Source organism: Herpailurus yagouaroundi, unplaced genomic scaffold, assembly GCF_014898765.1.
Source record: "Herpailurus yagouaroundi ecotype Mexico unplaced genomic scaffold, PumYag 159, whole genome shotgun sequence".
NCBI classification, from domain to species: domain Eukaryota; kingdom Metazoa; phylum Chordata; class Mammalia; order Carnivora; family Felidae; genus Herpailurus; species Herpailurus yagouaroundi.
In genome coordinates, this window is record NW_024412400.1 from 14,346,323 (window position 1) to 14,362,522 (window position 16,200).

A 16,200-nucleotide genomic window follows, 5' to 3' on the forward strand; every position below is an offset into this window, starting at 1 on the left:
ATGTAAGATATAAAACACCATATATGTTCTCAGACCCTTAGTTTCTTTATTGATAAACCAGGAGTAATAATTATTACCTTATTGGTATATTGTGAGATTCAAGTAACAGAATTTATGTAAATAAAACTCCTAAAACAATGTGTGGTAGATAATAGATTATTTACAGTGTTCTTTTACATTTAGCTAATAAAGACATTCTGGGGTATGGGTGCATGTGTGTGAGAGAGAGAGAGACAGAGACACATACAGAGAGATCTTAACCCTTGCAACTAACCTAGGAAAAATAGGTTAGTGATTATACATGTTACTGTTGTATCATCTTGTTAAGTGATTCCATCATTCTACCATTTAAATAATTGTTTTAGTCTTTTTAACATAGTTGGGAATAAACTGATGAGTAATGATAAAATAGCAAAGATTAGTAAAATTCCATAATGCATTTCAGATTTACAAAAGAGCCCTGATGATAATTACAAGATTTTTCTCTTTCTTCTTTTGAAGACCTCTAATAACAATGAAAGTCATGATGAAATATCAATCTGTACATGCAGTTGAAAATGTACATAAAAGAAACTCAAAACTAAAATTGGATCCAATGGACCCTGGTCATATACTGGTCTTTTTTCCAGTTAGTGAAAAAAGAATACAATTTTGTTATTTTTCTCCTCAAAATATACATCATTCTTATGTAAAATTTCCAGTAGGGAGACACATTTGGAACAGAAATATCCAAACTGTTGTTCAAGGAACTTTTTATGTTGAAACGTTGCACAACCATCTCCCAGTGCAATAGAGAAGTGTTTCGGGGGGTAACAACAGCCACTCTGATTTTCAAAGGGATTTGCCAAAGGGAAAGTCTGATGTAATGCTGAAAAACATTACAATCATTAGCAATTTTCCTATTAATAACAGTAGGTCCGTGTTCACCTTCAGCAACATTAAACACTTTCTAAGAGCTGAATTTTCCCTAGTGAGAAAGGTTTAATTTCCTCCCTTCAGAAATCTCTGCATGTGGGGACCCTCACACAGAGTGAAAAGCAGTTAACAGGAAATGTAGATTTGGATAATTAAAAGGGCCTTTACTCCTCTTCTGGGCTACATCCATATCATCGTTTTAAAGTGCAAAAGAGGAGCTGCAGGTAGAAAATGAAAATGTTCCGAATCAGTAGAGGTGGTTATGCCTCATGACTCATAACAGATGTTAAATTTTTTTTATTTACAACCGTATTAGAAAGGAGTACAAATATTAACATAAATCAGTGGCTTCTTTTTAAAAAAAAAAAATTTTTAAGGCTTATCCATTGATGGCCTCAGAAAATCTGTTAGTATATGCTTCTTTAAAGGCGACAGCTGAAAGCATGTTCTTAAAAAGGTAGAGGATATTCCAGTTTCCGATCTGGCATGTAAAGAGCTTAGAAGTCACACTCCATCCTCACAACAGGTAAAAAGCTGAACAAATTGAAAATCAATAACTCTTCTTAGATCCCTTAGAGAAATGAGGTCACAGGGCAAACCGCGGCCCCCAAATTTGGAGAGACAGGTGAATACAAAGAATCACAACTTAATGGAGCAGAAACCTCCACAGGAACTAGTGCTGGGGTAGGAACACATGAACTGTAATTGATGAATTGCTGGAGCCTCAATGTGAACAAGCCTGAGAGAGAAAAATTCTTGGGGGACCCAGTCATGCAGGAGGGAGGCACACTTTTATGCATTTACCTCCAGGAGCTATATCGGGTTCTCATAATAAAGACTGGAGAAAAACGCCTTTGCACTTCCTCAGTGGGAAGAAAAAAGTAACCATTTTGAAATATGCCAGAGCATTCAGTTCTTAGCCGTTTGCTTTGAAGAGAAACTATTTTACCAGAGCCTAACCTATTCTGGTTTTCTCCGAGCCTGACCAATTAGTCGGGGAGGGAAATACCCAAATCAAGCATTCTATGGTTTTCCACGCAAGGGAAGGGACATACCAACTCGGGATCCCCTCTATCCATTATGTACCATGTAAGGGGGTGAAAAAAAATGGGAAGCACTTGTACAGTTCAAAGCCCAGGACTAAGACCTAATCATAGAACCATAGAATGCTTGGAGCATCTGGGTGACTCAGTTGGTTAGGATTCAACTCTTGATCTTGGCTCAGGTCATGGTCTAATGGTTCATGAGATTGAGCTCCGTGTCAAGCTCTGTACTGACAGTGCAGAGCCTGCTTGGGATTCTCTCTCTCCCTCTCTCTCTCTGCCCCTCCCCCTGCGCTCTCTCTCTCTCAAAACAAACAAACAAACAAACAAACAAAGAAATATAGAATGCCTTCCCTAGTCCCACATGCCTTACCACTACACTGCTAAAGGTCTCCTTACCACAGTTTCCATTACCTGGTACATCATGTTTGTCTTTCCACAAAAAATACAAAGCATACGAAAAGCAAAAAACAGTCTGAAGTGACAGAGCAAGTATCAAAAGCAGACTCACGTATGTCAGAGATGCTGCAATGATCAGACTGTGAATTTAAAACAAGTACGCTTAATACGGTAAGGGCTTTAGCTTTAGAAGTAGGCAACATTCAAGAACAAGTGGTTCTTGTAAGTAGAGACATGGAAATTCTAAGAAATAATAAAAAAGAAGTGCTGGGGATTCAAAATGCTGTAACAGAAATGAAGAATACCTTTGACAGGTTTCATCACTAGATTGGACACAGTTGAGGAAAGAATCTGTGAGCTTGAGGATATATTAATAGAAACTTCTAAAACTGAAAGCAAAGAGAAAAAAAATTGGAAAACAAGAGAAAAGAATATCCAGGATCAATGGGAAAACCACAAAAGTATAATATATGTGTAATGGGAATACCAGACAGAAAAGAAATAGAGAAAGGAACAGAAGAAATATTGGAAGCAATAATGACTGAGAATTTCCCCCGATTTAACGTCAGATACCGAATAATGATCCAGGAAGCTCAGAGGACAAGCAGTATAAATGCCAAAGGTAAGCGGTAAGCAAAGATAAAGGAAAATTATTGAAAGAAGCCTGGGGGAGGGTGGTGTGCCTTATCTGTAAAGGAGCAGATAGAATTTCATCCAATTCCCCTCAGAACCTGTGAGAACAAGAGGAGAGTGAGTGAAATAATTAGTGTTGTGAGAGAAAAACCCACCAAATTAGAATTCAGTACCCTGTGAAATTATCCTTCAAAAATAAAGGCATATATATTTTGTCAGGCAAAGAAAAATTGAGGGAATTTGTTACCAGTAGATTTACCTTACAAGAAATGTTAAAAGGGAGCGGAAAATGATGTGGAGTAGAAACTTGCATCTACACAAAGAAAGGAATAGCATCAGGGAATGACTAAGTGAAGGTAAAATATAAACTTTTAATTTTCTTATTCTTTAACTGAAAACAATGTGTTCAAAATAGTAATAACAGCAACAATATGTTCAATTTAGGAAAACCATCTCCTTAAAAAGTTTTTTTTCTTAAAGAAACTTAAAAAGAAAGCATAATTGATATGCTAAGAAAGAAAACAGAATTATATAAAATGTTCAATTAAACTACAAAAGGCAGAAAAAGAGTGAAAGAAAAAATAGGAGCAAAGAAAAACAAATGGAAAACAGTAACACATATGGTAGCTATTAATCCAACTATATCAATAACTATTTTAAATTTCAGTGTCTAATTATACCAATTAAAAAACAAAGACTGTTAGAGTGGATCAACTATATGCTGTCTACAAAACACTCACTTTAACTACAAAGACACACAGAGGTTAAAAGTGGAAAAATAGAGATATAGCATGTTAACACTAATTAAAAGAAAGCTATATTAATTTCAGACAGAGAATGCTTCAGAGCAAGGAAAGTTATCAGGGATAAAGAGAATATTAATTAATAATACAGTGGTTACTACTCCAAGAAGACATAATGATTATTAATATAAATGTGTCTAACAACAGTGTCAAAGCATGTAACACAAAAATTGATACAACTCAAGGAAAATAGATAGACCCATTATGATAATTAGAGACGTTATCAGAAATGAGCAGGTCCAGAAGGCAGAAAATCAGTCAGGACATACAGTAGTTCCCCTTTATCTGTGGAGGATATGTTCCAAGACCCCCAGTAGACACCTGAAACCATGGATAGTAATAAAACCTATATATACTGATTTTTTCCTATATATACATAGTCATGATACAGTTTAATTTATAAGTTAGGCAGGGTAAGAGATCTTAATACAATAGAGTAATTATAACCATATGCTCTGATAAAAATTGTGTGAATGTGGTCTCTCAAAATCTCTTATTGTAATGTACTCATCCTTCTTGTTTTATGAGATAAAATGCTTGCATGATGAGATGAAGTGAGGTGAATGACAGAGGCATTGTGACATACTGTTCCGCTACTACTGACCTTCTGATGAAACATCAAAGGAGGATCACCTGCTTCTAGGCCACAGCTGACCACGGATAACTAAAACTGTAGAAAGTGAAACTGCATATAAGAGGAAACTATTGTACTTTGAACTCAACACCATCAATCGACTGAATATAATCTACACCTACAGACTACAACCTCAGTAGCAGAATACACATTCTTCTCATGCTCACTTGGAACATTCACCAAGATTGACTATGTTTTGGGCCATAAAATACTCCCTAACTCACTTTTGAAAACAGATATCATACAATAGTCTGCTCTCAGACCACAGTGGAATTAAACTAGATAACAAAACAAAACAAAACAAACAAACAAAAAAACCCCAGAAAGATAACTATAAAACCCTCTAAATACTTGGAGATTAAACAACACATTTCTAAATAACATATGGGTCAAAAAAGAAATCGTAAGAGAAATTTTAAAATACTTTGGACTAGGGGCGCCTGGATGGCTCAGTCGGTTGAGCGTCCGACTTCAGCTCAGGTCACAATCTCACAGTCTGTGAGTTCGAGCCCCGCGTCGGGCTCTGGGCTGATGGCCCAGAGCCTGGAGCCTGCTTCCGATTCTGTGTCTCCCTCTCTCTCTGCTCCTCCCCCGTTCATGCTCTGTCTCTCTCTGTCTCAAAAATAAATAAACTTAAAAAAAAAATACTTTGGACTAAATGAAAATGAAAATAAAGTTTATGAAAATTTGTAAGATGCAGTAAAAGCAGTATTTAGAGAGGAATTTACAGCATTAAAATGTGTATATTATGAAAAAACAAAGACCCAAAATCAATAAACTAAGCTTCCATCTTAGGAAACTAGAAAAAGAAAAGCAAGTTAAAATACGAAGTATGCACAAAAAATAAAAATTAGGGCAGAAACCAACGAGACTGAAAACAGGAAATCAATTGAGGAAATAAAACCAAAAGCTGTTTCTTTGAAAAGATCAATAAAAATAAGACACTAGCCAGGCTAACTAGAAAAAAAGGACAGAAAACATAAATTACTAATATCAAAAATGAGGGGCGCCTGGGTGGCGCAGTCGGTTAAGCGTCCGACTTCAGCCAGGTCACGATCTCGCGGTCCGTGAGTTCGAGCCCCGCGTCAGGCTCTGGGCTGATGGCTCAGAGCCTGGAGCCTGTTTCCGATTCTGTGTCTCCCTCTCTCTCTCTGCCCCTCCCCTGTTCATGCTCTGTCTCTCTCTGTCCCAAAAATAAATAAACGTTGAAAAAAAATTAAAAAAAAAATGAAAGAAAGGGCATCATTACAGATGTGAAGATATTAAAAGGATAATAAAAGGAAATGCTGTCAATAACTCTATGCCCACAAATCTGATACCTAGATGAAATGGACCAATTCTTTAAAAGACGTAATCTGTCAAAAGTCACACAAGAATAAACAATCTAAGAGGCCTATATCTTTTTATAACATTGAATCAATATAATAACCTTACAAAACAAAAACACCAAGCCCAGATGGGTTCACTGGTGATTTCTACCAAATATTTATGGAAGAAATTATAGCAATTCTCTATAAGCTCTTCCAGAAGATAGAAGCAGAGGGAATACTTCCTAATTCATTCACTGAGGCCAGTATAACAAAACCAAAGACATTACAAGAAAACTACGGACCGATTTCTCTAATGAACATAAATGCAAAATCCTCAACATACTACAAATCAAATCTAACAATGTATAAAAAGAATTATACACCATAAGCAAGTGAGATTTATCTGAGGTATACGAACGAGGCTGCTTCAACAGTAGGTTAAAAAAGAAAAGTCAAACATGATCATATCAGTTGTGCAAATAAAGCACTTACCAAAATCCAACACACCCATGCATGATAAAAATTCCCAGCAAACTAGGAATAAAGGGAAACATCCTCAATTTGATAAGGAGAATCTATAAAAATCCTACAGCTGACATCATTCTCAATAGTAAGAAGCTCAAAGCTTTTTCCCTAAGATTAGGAATAAGTCAGAGATGTTCCTGCCTCAGAACTCTTTTCAATATTGTACTGGAACTCCTAATTAATGCAGTAAGGGGGCAAAAAGGAAGAAGAGTATAGATCGAGAAATAATAAAACTGCCTTTCTCAGTAGATGACATGAATATGCAGAAAATCCAAAAAATCAAGAAAAATACTCCTGGAACAAATAAGTGATTATTGCAAGGTTGTAGGGCACGAGGTTAATACACAAAAGTCAATCACTTTCCTATTTACCAGCAATTAAAAAGTAGGATTTGAAATTAAGAACACATTACCATTTACACTAACAGCCCCCAAATGAAATACTTAGGCATAAATTTAACAAAAGATGGACAAGATTATATGAGGAAAACTACAAAACTCTGATGAACAAAATGAAAGAACTAAATAATGTAGATATATTTCATATTTATGGATGGGGAGTCTCAATATTGTCAAGATGTCAGTTCTTCCCAACTTGATCTATAGATTCAGTGCAATCTCAATGCAAATCCCAACAAGTTATTTTGTGGATATCAACAAACTGAATCTAAAGTTTATATGAATAGACAAAGATACAGAATAGCCATCACAATATTGAAGGACAGTTAGAGGACTTCATCCTACCTGACTTCAAGACTTACTCTAAAGCTACGATAATCAAGACAGTGTGATATTGGGAAAAGAATAATAGATCAATGGAACAGAATAGACCGCCCAGAAACAGACTCTATAAATATAGTCAACTGATCTTTTACAAAAGGGCAAAGACAATATAATGAAGAAAAGTGTTTTCAATAACTGGTGTTGAACAACTAGATGTCTATGTGCCAAAAATGGATCTAGATCTAGACCTTACACCTTTCATAAAAATTAACTCAAAATCACACATCTAAATGAAAAATGCAAAACTATAAAACTCCTAGAGGGTAACACAGGAAAAAATGTAGATGACCTAGGATATGCTGATGACTTTAGATATAACATCAAAGGCAAGGCCCATGAAAGAAATAATTAATAAGTTGGACTTCATTAAAATTAAAATGTATGCTCTGAAAAATGCACTGTCAAGAGAATGAGAAGATAATCCAGAGTGAGAAAAAATTATTTGCAAAATACATACCTGACAAAAGGACTGTTATTTGAAATATACAAAGAACTCTTAAAAGTCAACAAGATGAACAATTGAATTAAAAAGCAGGCAATGAAGAGACACCACAGCAAAGAAGATTTATAGATGGCAAATAAGCATATGAAAGCATGTTCATCATCATTGTATGTCATTTTCTAATGACATTTAATTGCAAATTAAAACACCACTGCAGACCTATTAAAATGGCCAAAATCCAGAACACTGACAACACCAAATTCTGGCAAGTATGTGGAGCAACAGGAACTGTCATTCATTTCTGGTAGGAATGTAAAAGTGATGCAGCCACTTTGGAAGATAGTTTGGCAGTTTCTTATAAAACTAAACATACCCTTACCATATGATTCAGCAATTGTGTTCCTTGGTAGTTACCCAAATGAGCTGAAAACTTATGTGCACAAAAAAACCTATGTTGCATGTTTATGGCAGCTTTATTCATAATTGTCAAAACCTAGAAACAACCAAGATGTCCTTCCGTTGGTGAACGGATACATAAACTGTATTACATACAAACAATGGACTATTTTCAGTGCTAAAGAATCTACAGACATGGAGAAATGTAAACACATACTACTAAGTAAAAGAAGTCAATCTGAAAAGGCTACATACTGTATGACTCCAACTATATGATGTTCTGGAGGCTAAAAAGATCAGTGGTTGTGAGGTGTTGGCAGAGAGGTAGGAGTGGGGGAGAAATGAACATGTGGAACACAAAATTTTTAGGCCAGTGAAACAATTCTGTATGATACTACAACGGTGAATACACATCATCATACATTCGTCAAAACCTGTAGAATGTACAACACAAAGAGTGAACCTTAATGTAAACTCTGAATTTTGGGTGATAATGATATGTCAGTGTTGGTTCATGCTTCTCTGGGGCCAGAAGTTGATAGTGGAAGATACTGTATGGGTATAGGGCGGGGGCTTATGGGAACTCTGTACTTACTGCTTAATTTTTCTGGGAACCCGAAATTTTGCTGCTCTAAAAAATAAAGTTTTTTTAAAACAAAACAAAACAATTCTAGGAAAAAAAGGTAGAAATAGGAACATCCACTCTAAGATGTAAAGCATGTAAGAAATATTAATCCTACAAATAACACAAAATCCTAAAGCTAAATTATAAAGAGACTATATGGATAATACCCTACTCATTTTAAAAATACAATTATAATGAATGTTCCTACATAAGAAAAATCTTTCTATACTCATAAAAAGAATCACTTACTTGGAGTAATAGTTAATATAACAAAAAACAGGGGAACTGAATTATGTGGACAGGACTTTGAAATCTCTTACAGTATGAGCAGGTCTGTATTTTTTACATATCATTTACTGACCCGGCAGATTTCAACACTGAAAGAGTTGCATCAAACATAATAGTGTGTCAATGTCTGCAGTGTAGGGAGAATTCAGGCCAAGAAATTAGGAGTCATTATTTCTGGGTTGGAAAAATAAATTTTGGGGTGAAGAAATTCTCAAAGTTGTTGGGATGAAATAAGTTGTTTGCCTCTAAACTACTCACCTTTTGTAAAATATCTGAATAATGGCTATTTATGTCTCAAAACCACTTTTGAACAAAGTAAGAAGCTGAATACGTATGAGAATTCACCCTAGAACCTAAGCAAGGACTATATTGTCTCTTTTGGAGATAGTAAAGAGTGAGTCTGAAGTGAGCGAGCCTCTTATGGCAAAGACTGAATTCCTGCAAGTCTCTTCATGCCCCCCATCTACAAATGTAGATGACTTAGGTTGCTAATGACTTCAGATAGAACATCAAAAGCAAGGGCCACAAAAGAAATAATTAGTAAGTTGGACTTCATTAAAATTAAAATTTCTGCTCTGCAAAATACACTGTCAAGAGAATCAGAAGATAATCCAGAGTGAGAGAAATATTTGCAAAATACATATCTGACAAAGGGCTGTTATCTGAAATACACAAAGAACTCTTAAAACTCAACAATAAGATGAACAAAATGAAAGTCTCTAGGCATGGATTCTCTACATTCAGACTGAATTACATCAATTTCTGCATGCAAAAATCATCAGTCTTTCAGCAAAAAAAATGGTCTGCTACAAAACCAATGAGAAATAACCCCTTCTCCATAGACTCTGGACAAGTAAGAATGCCAAAGGACCCAGACGTTAATACTCCGGCACACACAACAATGACAAAGACACAGTTCCATATTTATTGAAAGAGTGTATCCATTGCTAGTGTGAAATGGCTGTAATATAATTTTAAAAAATAACTGACTATATTAGTTTACAGTATTTATATTAAAAAACCCTAAAACCCTAAATATTTCAAAGTTTATTTTGGTTACACAAGAAAAATGTATAATCCATGAAAAGAATAAAATTGCATTTGTGACAATACAGTGAGTTCAACCTTTACTGCTAATAAACAGAGACATTATATTTTCAGCACAAGGAATAAAAATCACATTCATGGTAATAAATGTCCCTTTTCCCAGTTTCAGAGTAAACCAGAGTAATGTGCTTGTCATTCTTTTCCACTGTTTTTAAATCTACTTATTTCCTTTAAAATCTAAACCTAGATAGCTGCGTTAATATTTAAATTTTTCTTAAATAAAATATTTTCACCTATAAGTTTTTTAAAATATATATTAAGCCTCTCCAAGGGAGGAAAAAAATACCACTCTTACTTTCAAATTCAGTCAGCACTGAAGGCCAGATCCTTCCATAATCTTTAGAACTTAAGGTGATAATTATTATCGCTAAGCAGCAAAATTTAAAAGCATATTTAAATTTATTGAAAATCATCATTTTTATGTGAAATCACATTCAGAGTTAAAAATGTATCCTACCTACTATAATCATTATGATGAATTCATTTAAAAAGCTATCTATAAACCATAATATTGATGATTCAAAAGAACTTTCTTTGAAAATGACCTGAAATCTTACCATATTTTTTTACCTAATTAAAAAAAAAAAGTTGATGATTGTTTTTATCTCTGCCTTGAATGTGTTCACAAATAAAACATTTTGAAAAATACCTTGGTCTGAAATCATACAGCACATGCAAATGAAAGTTTCATCCCAGAAATATATTTTAAAGACATAGCTTCTAATTGTGAAATATGATACTTTGAAATACATAAAAGAACTTACATAGATAGTCTAAGAGTAAAGAAGATGATAGAAGCGTTAATTAAAACCCTTGCAGTTAAATAGAGTGTATGCTTAGTTTCAGAGGGTGAAATACATACTATTAATCCATAGAAAACCAATTTTTCAGTGGACAAAGATATATCCTATCCCTATGAAAAGAAAATTTTTTAAATGTGCAAATATATTTCAGAAAGCATGCATCTGAATAAATCCTCATTTGGGGGTGGTAAAGAATAAAAAAACTCAAATACCCTGTTTGGATAGGCGGCACACTTCCAGTCTTCGCTCGTGAGAATGTCCATAGAGAAGGTATGCTTCTTGTAGTGCACTTTTATACCATTTCTTTTTCTTTGTACATGTTCCTAGCTAAAGAAACACAGAAAAATAATGACTCATTTCTAAATGTATAATTTTGTTTTAATATCTACTTGATTTAGGTATTGAGCTGAAATTAACCCGATTTAATAAGCATTGTAACATACATTATGTAGACTTTGGTATATAATTATTATTTCATTATTAGAGTATAGCAAAGTTGTGGGAATGTTGTACATTAAAAGACAAAGGGTTAGATTCTTGATTCACTAAGATAATATTTTAATATAATTCCTCTCACATTTAAAAAGTTACAAAAAGTTATGACCACCAATGTAACAAAGTGGTCAGTATTAATATATTTTGTTAGCATAATTTGATTCTCTTTTAAGTAACATAACAATGATACTGAAGTGGTATAAACTGAAAAGCCAAGTTTCTTATTGTAAGAAAATTACTTCCATTCACATCCAGTTTTGAGTTATGGCAAAAAAGTGACCTATTCATACAAGTTCCTTAAACTTTTGCCCCAATTTCTTCATTTCTAAAATGTGGATAACAGCATATACTAATCATAAAGTTTCAGAAGTATTAAATGAAATAATAGATGACAGTTTTCTGGCATAGCAAGCACTCAATCAATGTTATTCTACTTGAATTCAGTACTTTTTCTACATGTAATTTATTTTTACAGAAATTTTTAAAGAGAAAAAGAGTGAAAGAATCTCTAGGTTAAAAATGACTTTAAAAATTATCTGACCCACTAATTTTTCCATTGTTATTTTAGAACTTGACTAAAAAGTTTTTTTTTAAGATTTTATCTTTAAGTAATCTCCACACCCAATGTGGGTCTTGAATTTACAGTCTTGAGATCAAGAGTTACGTGCTCTACTGACTGAGCCAACTAAGCACCCAAGAATCTGCCTAAAAAACTTTTTATAATGTTTTTAAATGTTACAAATTATAAAATTCATACCACCATTTTCTTTTTTGGGAGTTTACCATAAAAAAAAGGTTTTTATTCTATTATTCCATATTTACCACTTACATATAATAATCATATCTTTATCTCAGATACATAATTTACTCCTTATACAGAAATGTAAATCTATATAACATATTTAATTCATTTAGAGAATGAAACTATCCATATATTTAAAGCTCTTCTCAAACTCCACCTTATTCTTGGAGTCCCCAAATTAATATCAACTATCTGTTCCTGTTACACTTAATATTTTCATTTAATCATTCACTACATTCTGAGTTGTATTATAGTTATTTGTATTCATGACTGCCCCTACCCATAAAATGAAAAGTCCCTGAAGACAGAGGCAATAAATAATATTTCATCTTTCTATCCTCCATAGTACCCATTTGCCTAATCTCACTGCATATTATGTAAGCATTCCGAAAGTGCTTGTTAAATTGCATGTTGTTCTAGACAATGATTTATTTTATAAAAAGGAGTCAAAGAATATAATCAAAAACCTACTTTTTTTTTCAAAAACCTACTTTTGTGCACAAAATATTTAAATTTCATTCATTAGTTTCATAGAAAAAGAGTTAGGCAGATACAATTTAATAGACATTAGAAAATTTAAACTAAGAATATCTAACTTAGTATCTGCATGTTTAAGATATTTCTGCAGCTCTAATGTTATGGTGCTAAATAAGAAATCAGTGAAAAATAGCTTAGAAGCTGATATGGCACTAAACAATTGATGTTAAGAAAATTTCTTGAGAAAAATCAATACTATAGATAGCTAAAGTAAACTTCGGTGAGTTTGGGGAACCAAAAAGCTTTTTTAAAAACTTGTGTCTCAGATTCTTTAAGAATTTACCAGGAAGTATGTGCCATCTAGTGGTAGTACAATCAAACATCTTCAAAGAAACAAAAAATTAAGACTAATTTATAAAGAATTTTGAATTCCACAATTAGGCTCAACTATGCACTGTATTTTCCAACTAAAGTGGTGTGTACACACCCTGAAGGCTGGAATGTGCCGCCATATCCATCGCTGGTATTGTTTCTCCCAAAGGTACCCATTATTACCAGTTTCTTTCACAGTCTTTCAAAGCTACTGTATGGATCTACAAACATTTATGTTATTTGTATGAATATATCTAATTTTACAGAGTGTTGTGAACAGTTACATATACTTTGAGTTTTTCAATTTTTCTTGCAGATTGTTTCGTTTATTGATTGACTTGACATATTCTAAACCCTTGGGATCTACCACTGAAGAAGGTAGATAAAGCTTACCTTCATTCTAGCTAGTGAAACAGACAATCTACAATAAGCATAACAAATAAATAAAACCTACAGTATGTTTTTTTTTTAATTTTTTTTTCAACGTTTATTTATTTTTGGGACAGAGAGAGACAGAGCATGAACGGGGGAGGGGCAGAGAGAGAGGGAGACACAGAATCGGAAACAGGCTCCAGGCTCTGAGCCGTCAGCCCAGAACCTGACGCGGGGCTCGAACTCACGGACCGCGAGATCGTGACCTGGCTGAAGTCGGACGCTCAACCGACTGCGCCACCCAGGCGCCCCAACCTACAGTATGTTAATAGGAGGTTACAAGTTCTATGTAATAAAGAAAAGTTAAGGCAAAAAAGTAGGGTAACTCTCATTGAAAAGGTGACATCTGCAAAGACGTGAAAGAGGACAGGGAGTTAACCACGTAGATATTCCAAAAAAGAGAACTCCAAGCAGAGAAAAAAAAATACTCTAAGGTGGGAGGATACAAGTATATTCAAGAAGCATCGAAGAAACCAAGGTGGCTGAGGCTAAATGAAGAAGGAGAGTAACAGGTAATGAGATCACAAAATTAACAGGGGCCAGATCATGGAGGTCCTTTCAGGCCATTGCAGGGATCCTGCCTTTTATTCTAAAATGGGACCCATTCCATAGTTCTGAGCAGAAAAATAACATTTGATTTGATTCAGTGTTTTAAAACATTATGATTTTTTATACTATTTATTTATTTATTTAATATCCAAATTAGTTAGCATATAGTGCAACAATGATTTCAGGAATAGATTCCTTAATGCCCCTTACTCATTTAGCACATCCCCCCTCCCAAAACCCCTCTAGCAACGCTCTGTTTGTTCTCCATATTGAAGAGTCTCTTATGTTTTGTCCCCCTCCCTGTTTTTATATTATTTTTGCTTCCCTTCCCTGATGTTCATCTGTTTTGTATCTTAACATCCTCATAGGAGTGAAGTCATATGATATTTGTCTTTTTCTGACTAATTTTGCTTAGCATAATACCCTCTAGTTCCATCCATGTAGTTGCAAATGGCAAGATTTCATTCTTTTTGATTGCTGAGTAATACCCCATTGTATGTATACCACATCTTCTTTACCCATTCATCCATCGATGGACATGTGGGCTCTTCCATACTTTGGCTACTGTTGATAGTGCTGCTATAAACATTGGGGTGCATGTGCCCCTTTGAAACAGCATATCTGTATCCCTTGGATAAATACCTAGTAGTGCAATTGCTGGGTTGTAGGGTAGTTCTATTTTCAATTTTTCGAAGAAGCTCCAAACTGTTTTCCAGAGTGGCTGCACCAGCTTGGATTCCCACCAGCAGTGCAAAAGAGTTCCTCTGTCTCTGCATCCTTGCCAACATCTGTTGTTGTCTGGGTTGTTAATGTTAATGTAAGTGTGAGGTGGTATCTCATTGTGGTTTTGATTTGTATTTCCCTGGTGATGAGTGATGTTGAGCATTTTTTCATGTGTCGGTTGACCATCTGGATGTCTTCTTTGGAGAAGTGTCTATTCATGTCTTTTGCCCATTTCTTCACTGGATTATTTGTTTTTTGGGTGTTGAGTTTGATAAGTTCTTTATAGATTTTGGATACTAATCCTTTATCTGGTATGTCATTTGCAAATATCTTCTCCCATTCCGTCAGTTGCCTTTGTTTTGCTGATTGTTTTCTTTGTTGTGCAGAGCTTTTTATTTTGATGAGGGCCCAGTAGTTCATGTTTGCTTTTGTTTTCCTTGCCTCTGGAGACCTGTTGAGTAACAAGTTGCTTCAGCCAAGGTCAAAGAGTTTTTCCTGCTTTCTCCTTGAGGATTTGATGGCTTCCTGTCTTATGTTTAGGTCTTTCATCCATTATGAGTTTATTTTTGTGTAAGGTATAAGAAAGTGGTCCAGGTTCATTTTTCTGCATGTTGCTGTCCAGTTTTCCCAGCACCACTTGCTGAAGAGACGGTCTTTATCCCATTGGATTTTCTTTCCTGCTTTGTCAAAGATTAGTTGGCCATATGTTTGTGGGTCCATTTCTGGGTTCTCTATTGTTACATTGATCTGAGTGTCTGTTTTTGTGCCAGTACCATACTGTCTTGATGATTACAGCTTTGTAATACAGCTTGAAGTCCGGGATTGTGATGCCTCCTGCTTTGGTTTTCTTTTTCAAGATTGCTTTGGCTATTTGGGGTCTTTTCTGGTTCCATACACATTTTAGGATTGTTTGTTTTAGCTCTGTGAAGAATGCTGGTGTTATTTTTATAGGCATTGCATTGAAAATGCAGATTGCTTTGGGTAGTATTGATATTTTAACACTATTTGTTCTTCCTCTCCAGGAGCATAGGATATTTTCCCATTTTTTTGTGTCTTCTTTAATTTCTTTCATAAGCTTTCTATAGTTTTCAGTGTATAGATTTTTCACCTCTTTGGTTAGATTTATTCCTAGGTATTTTATGATTTTTGGTGTCATTCTCATTGTTTTGACCAAAATAAACTATACAAAGGCATGTAGATATAAGATTACCAGTAATAACCTAGGCAAGAAATGATGGTGGTATAGACCAGGATAGTGGCAGCCATTGTGGTGAAAAGTGGTAGGATTCTGGACATAATTTGAAGTTACAGCAAAATAAATTTCTTGACCAACTGAAAATTGGGTGTGAGAGAAGCAGAAGATGACCCTAAGTCTTTTCGACTGAACTAGCAGAAGGATGAACTTTGCTGTCAAGTGAGAAGAAGGCTGTCAAGGAAGTGAGATTCTGGGGGGGGTGAGGGGGAAGATCAAGAGTTCAGACCTGTTGGTACAAGATGTCTATTGTGACATCCAAGTGGAGATACCAAGTAAGAGTGTGGTAAGGAAATTCAGGAGAGAAATGAGAACAGCAGAAAATATTTATGAATCATCCACACATACACACACACACACACACACACACACACACACACACACACACACACA

The 16,200-nt window shown here is 34.7% G+C and overlaps 1 protein-coding gene across 4 annotated transcripts in view; it reads right to left on the reverse strand.

Moving 5' to 3' along the window:
• Window positions 1-16,200, reverse strand: part of ZCWPW2 (zinc finger CW-type and PWWP domain containing 2) — a 151,136-nt gene that overhangs the window by 48,715 nt on the left and 86,221 nt on the right. For all 4 annotated transcript variants that reach the window (XM_040479996.1, XM_040479994.1, XM_040479997.1 and 1 more), the window contains exon 5: window positions 10,918-11,032. In XM_040479996.1, coding sequence (XP_040335930.1) covers window positions 10,918-11,032 — 115 coding nt within the window. The remainder of the gene's footprint in view (window positions 1-10,917; window positions 11,033-16,200) is intronic.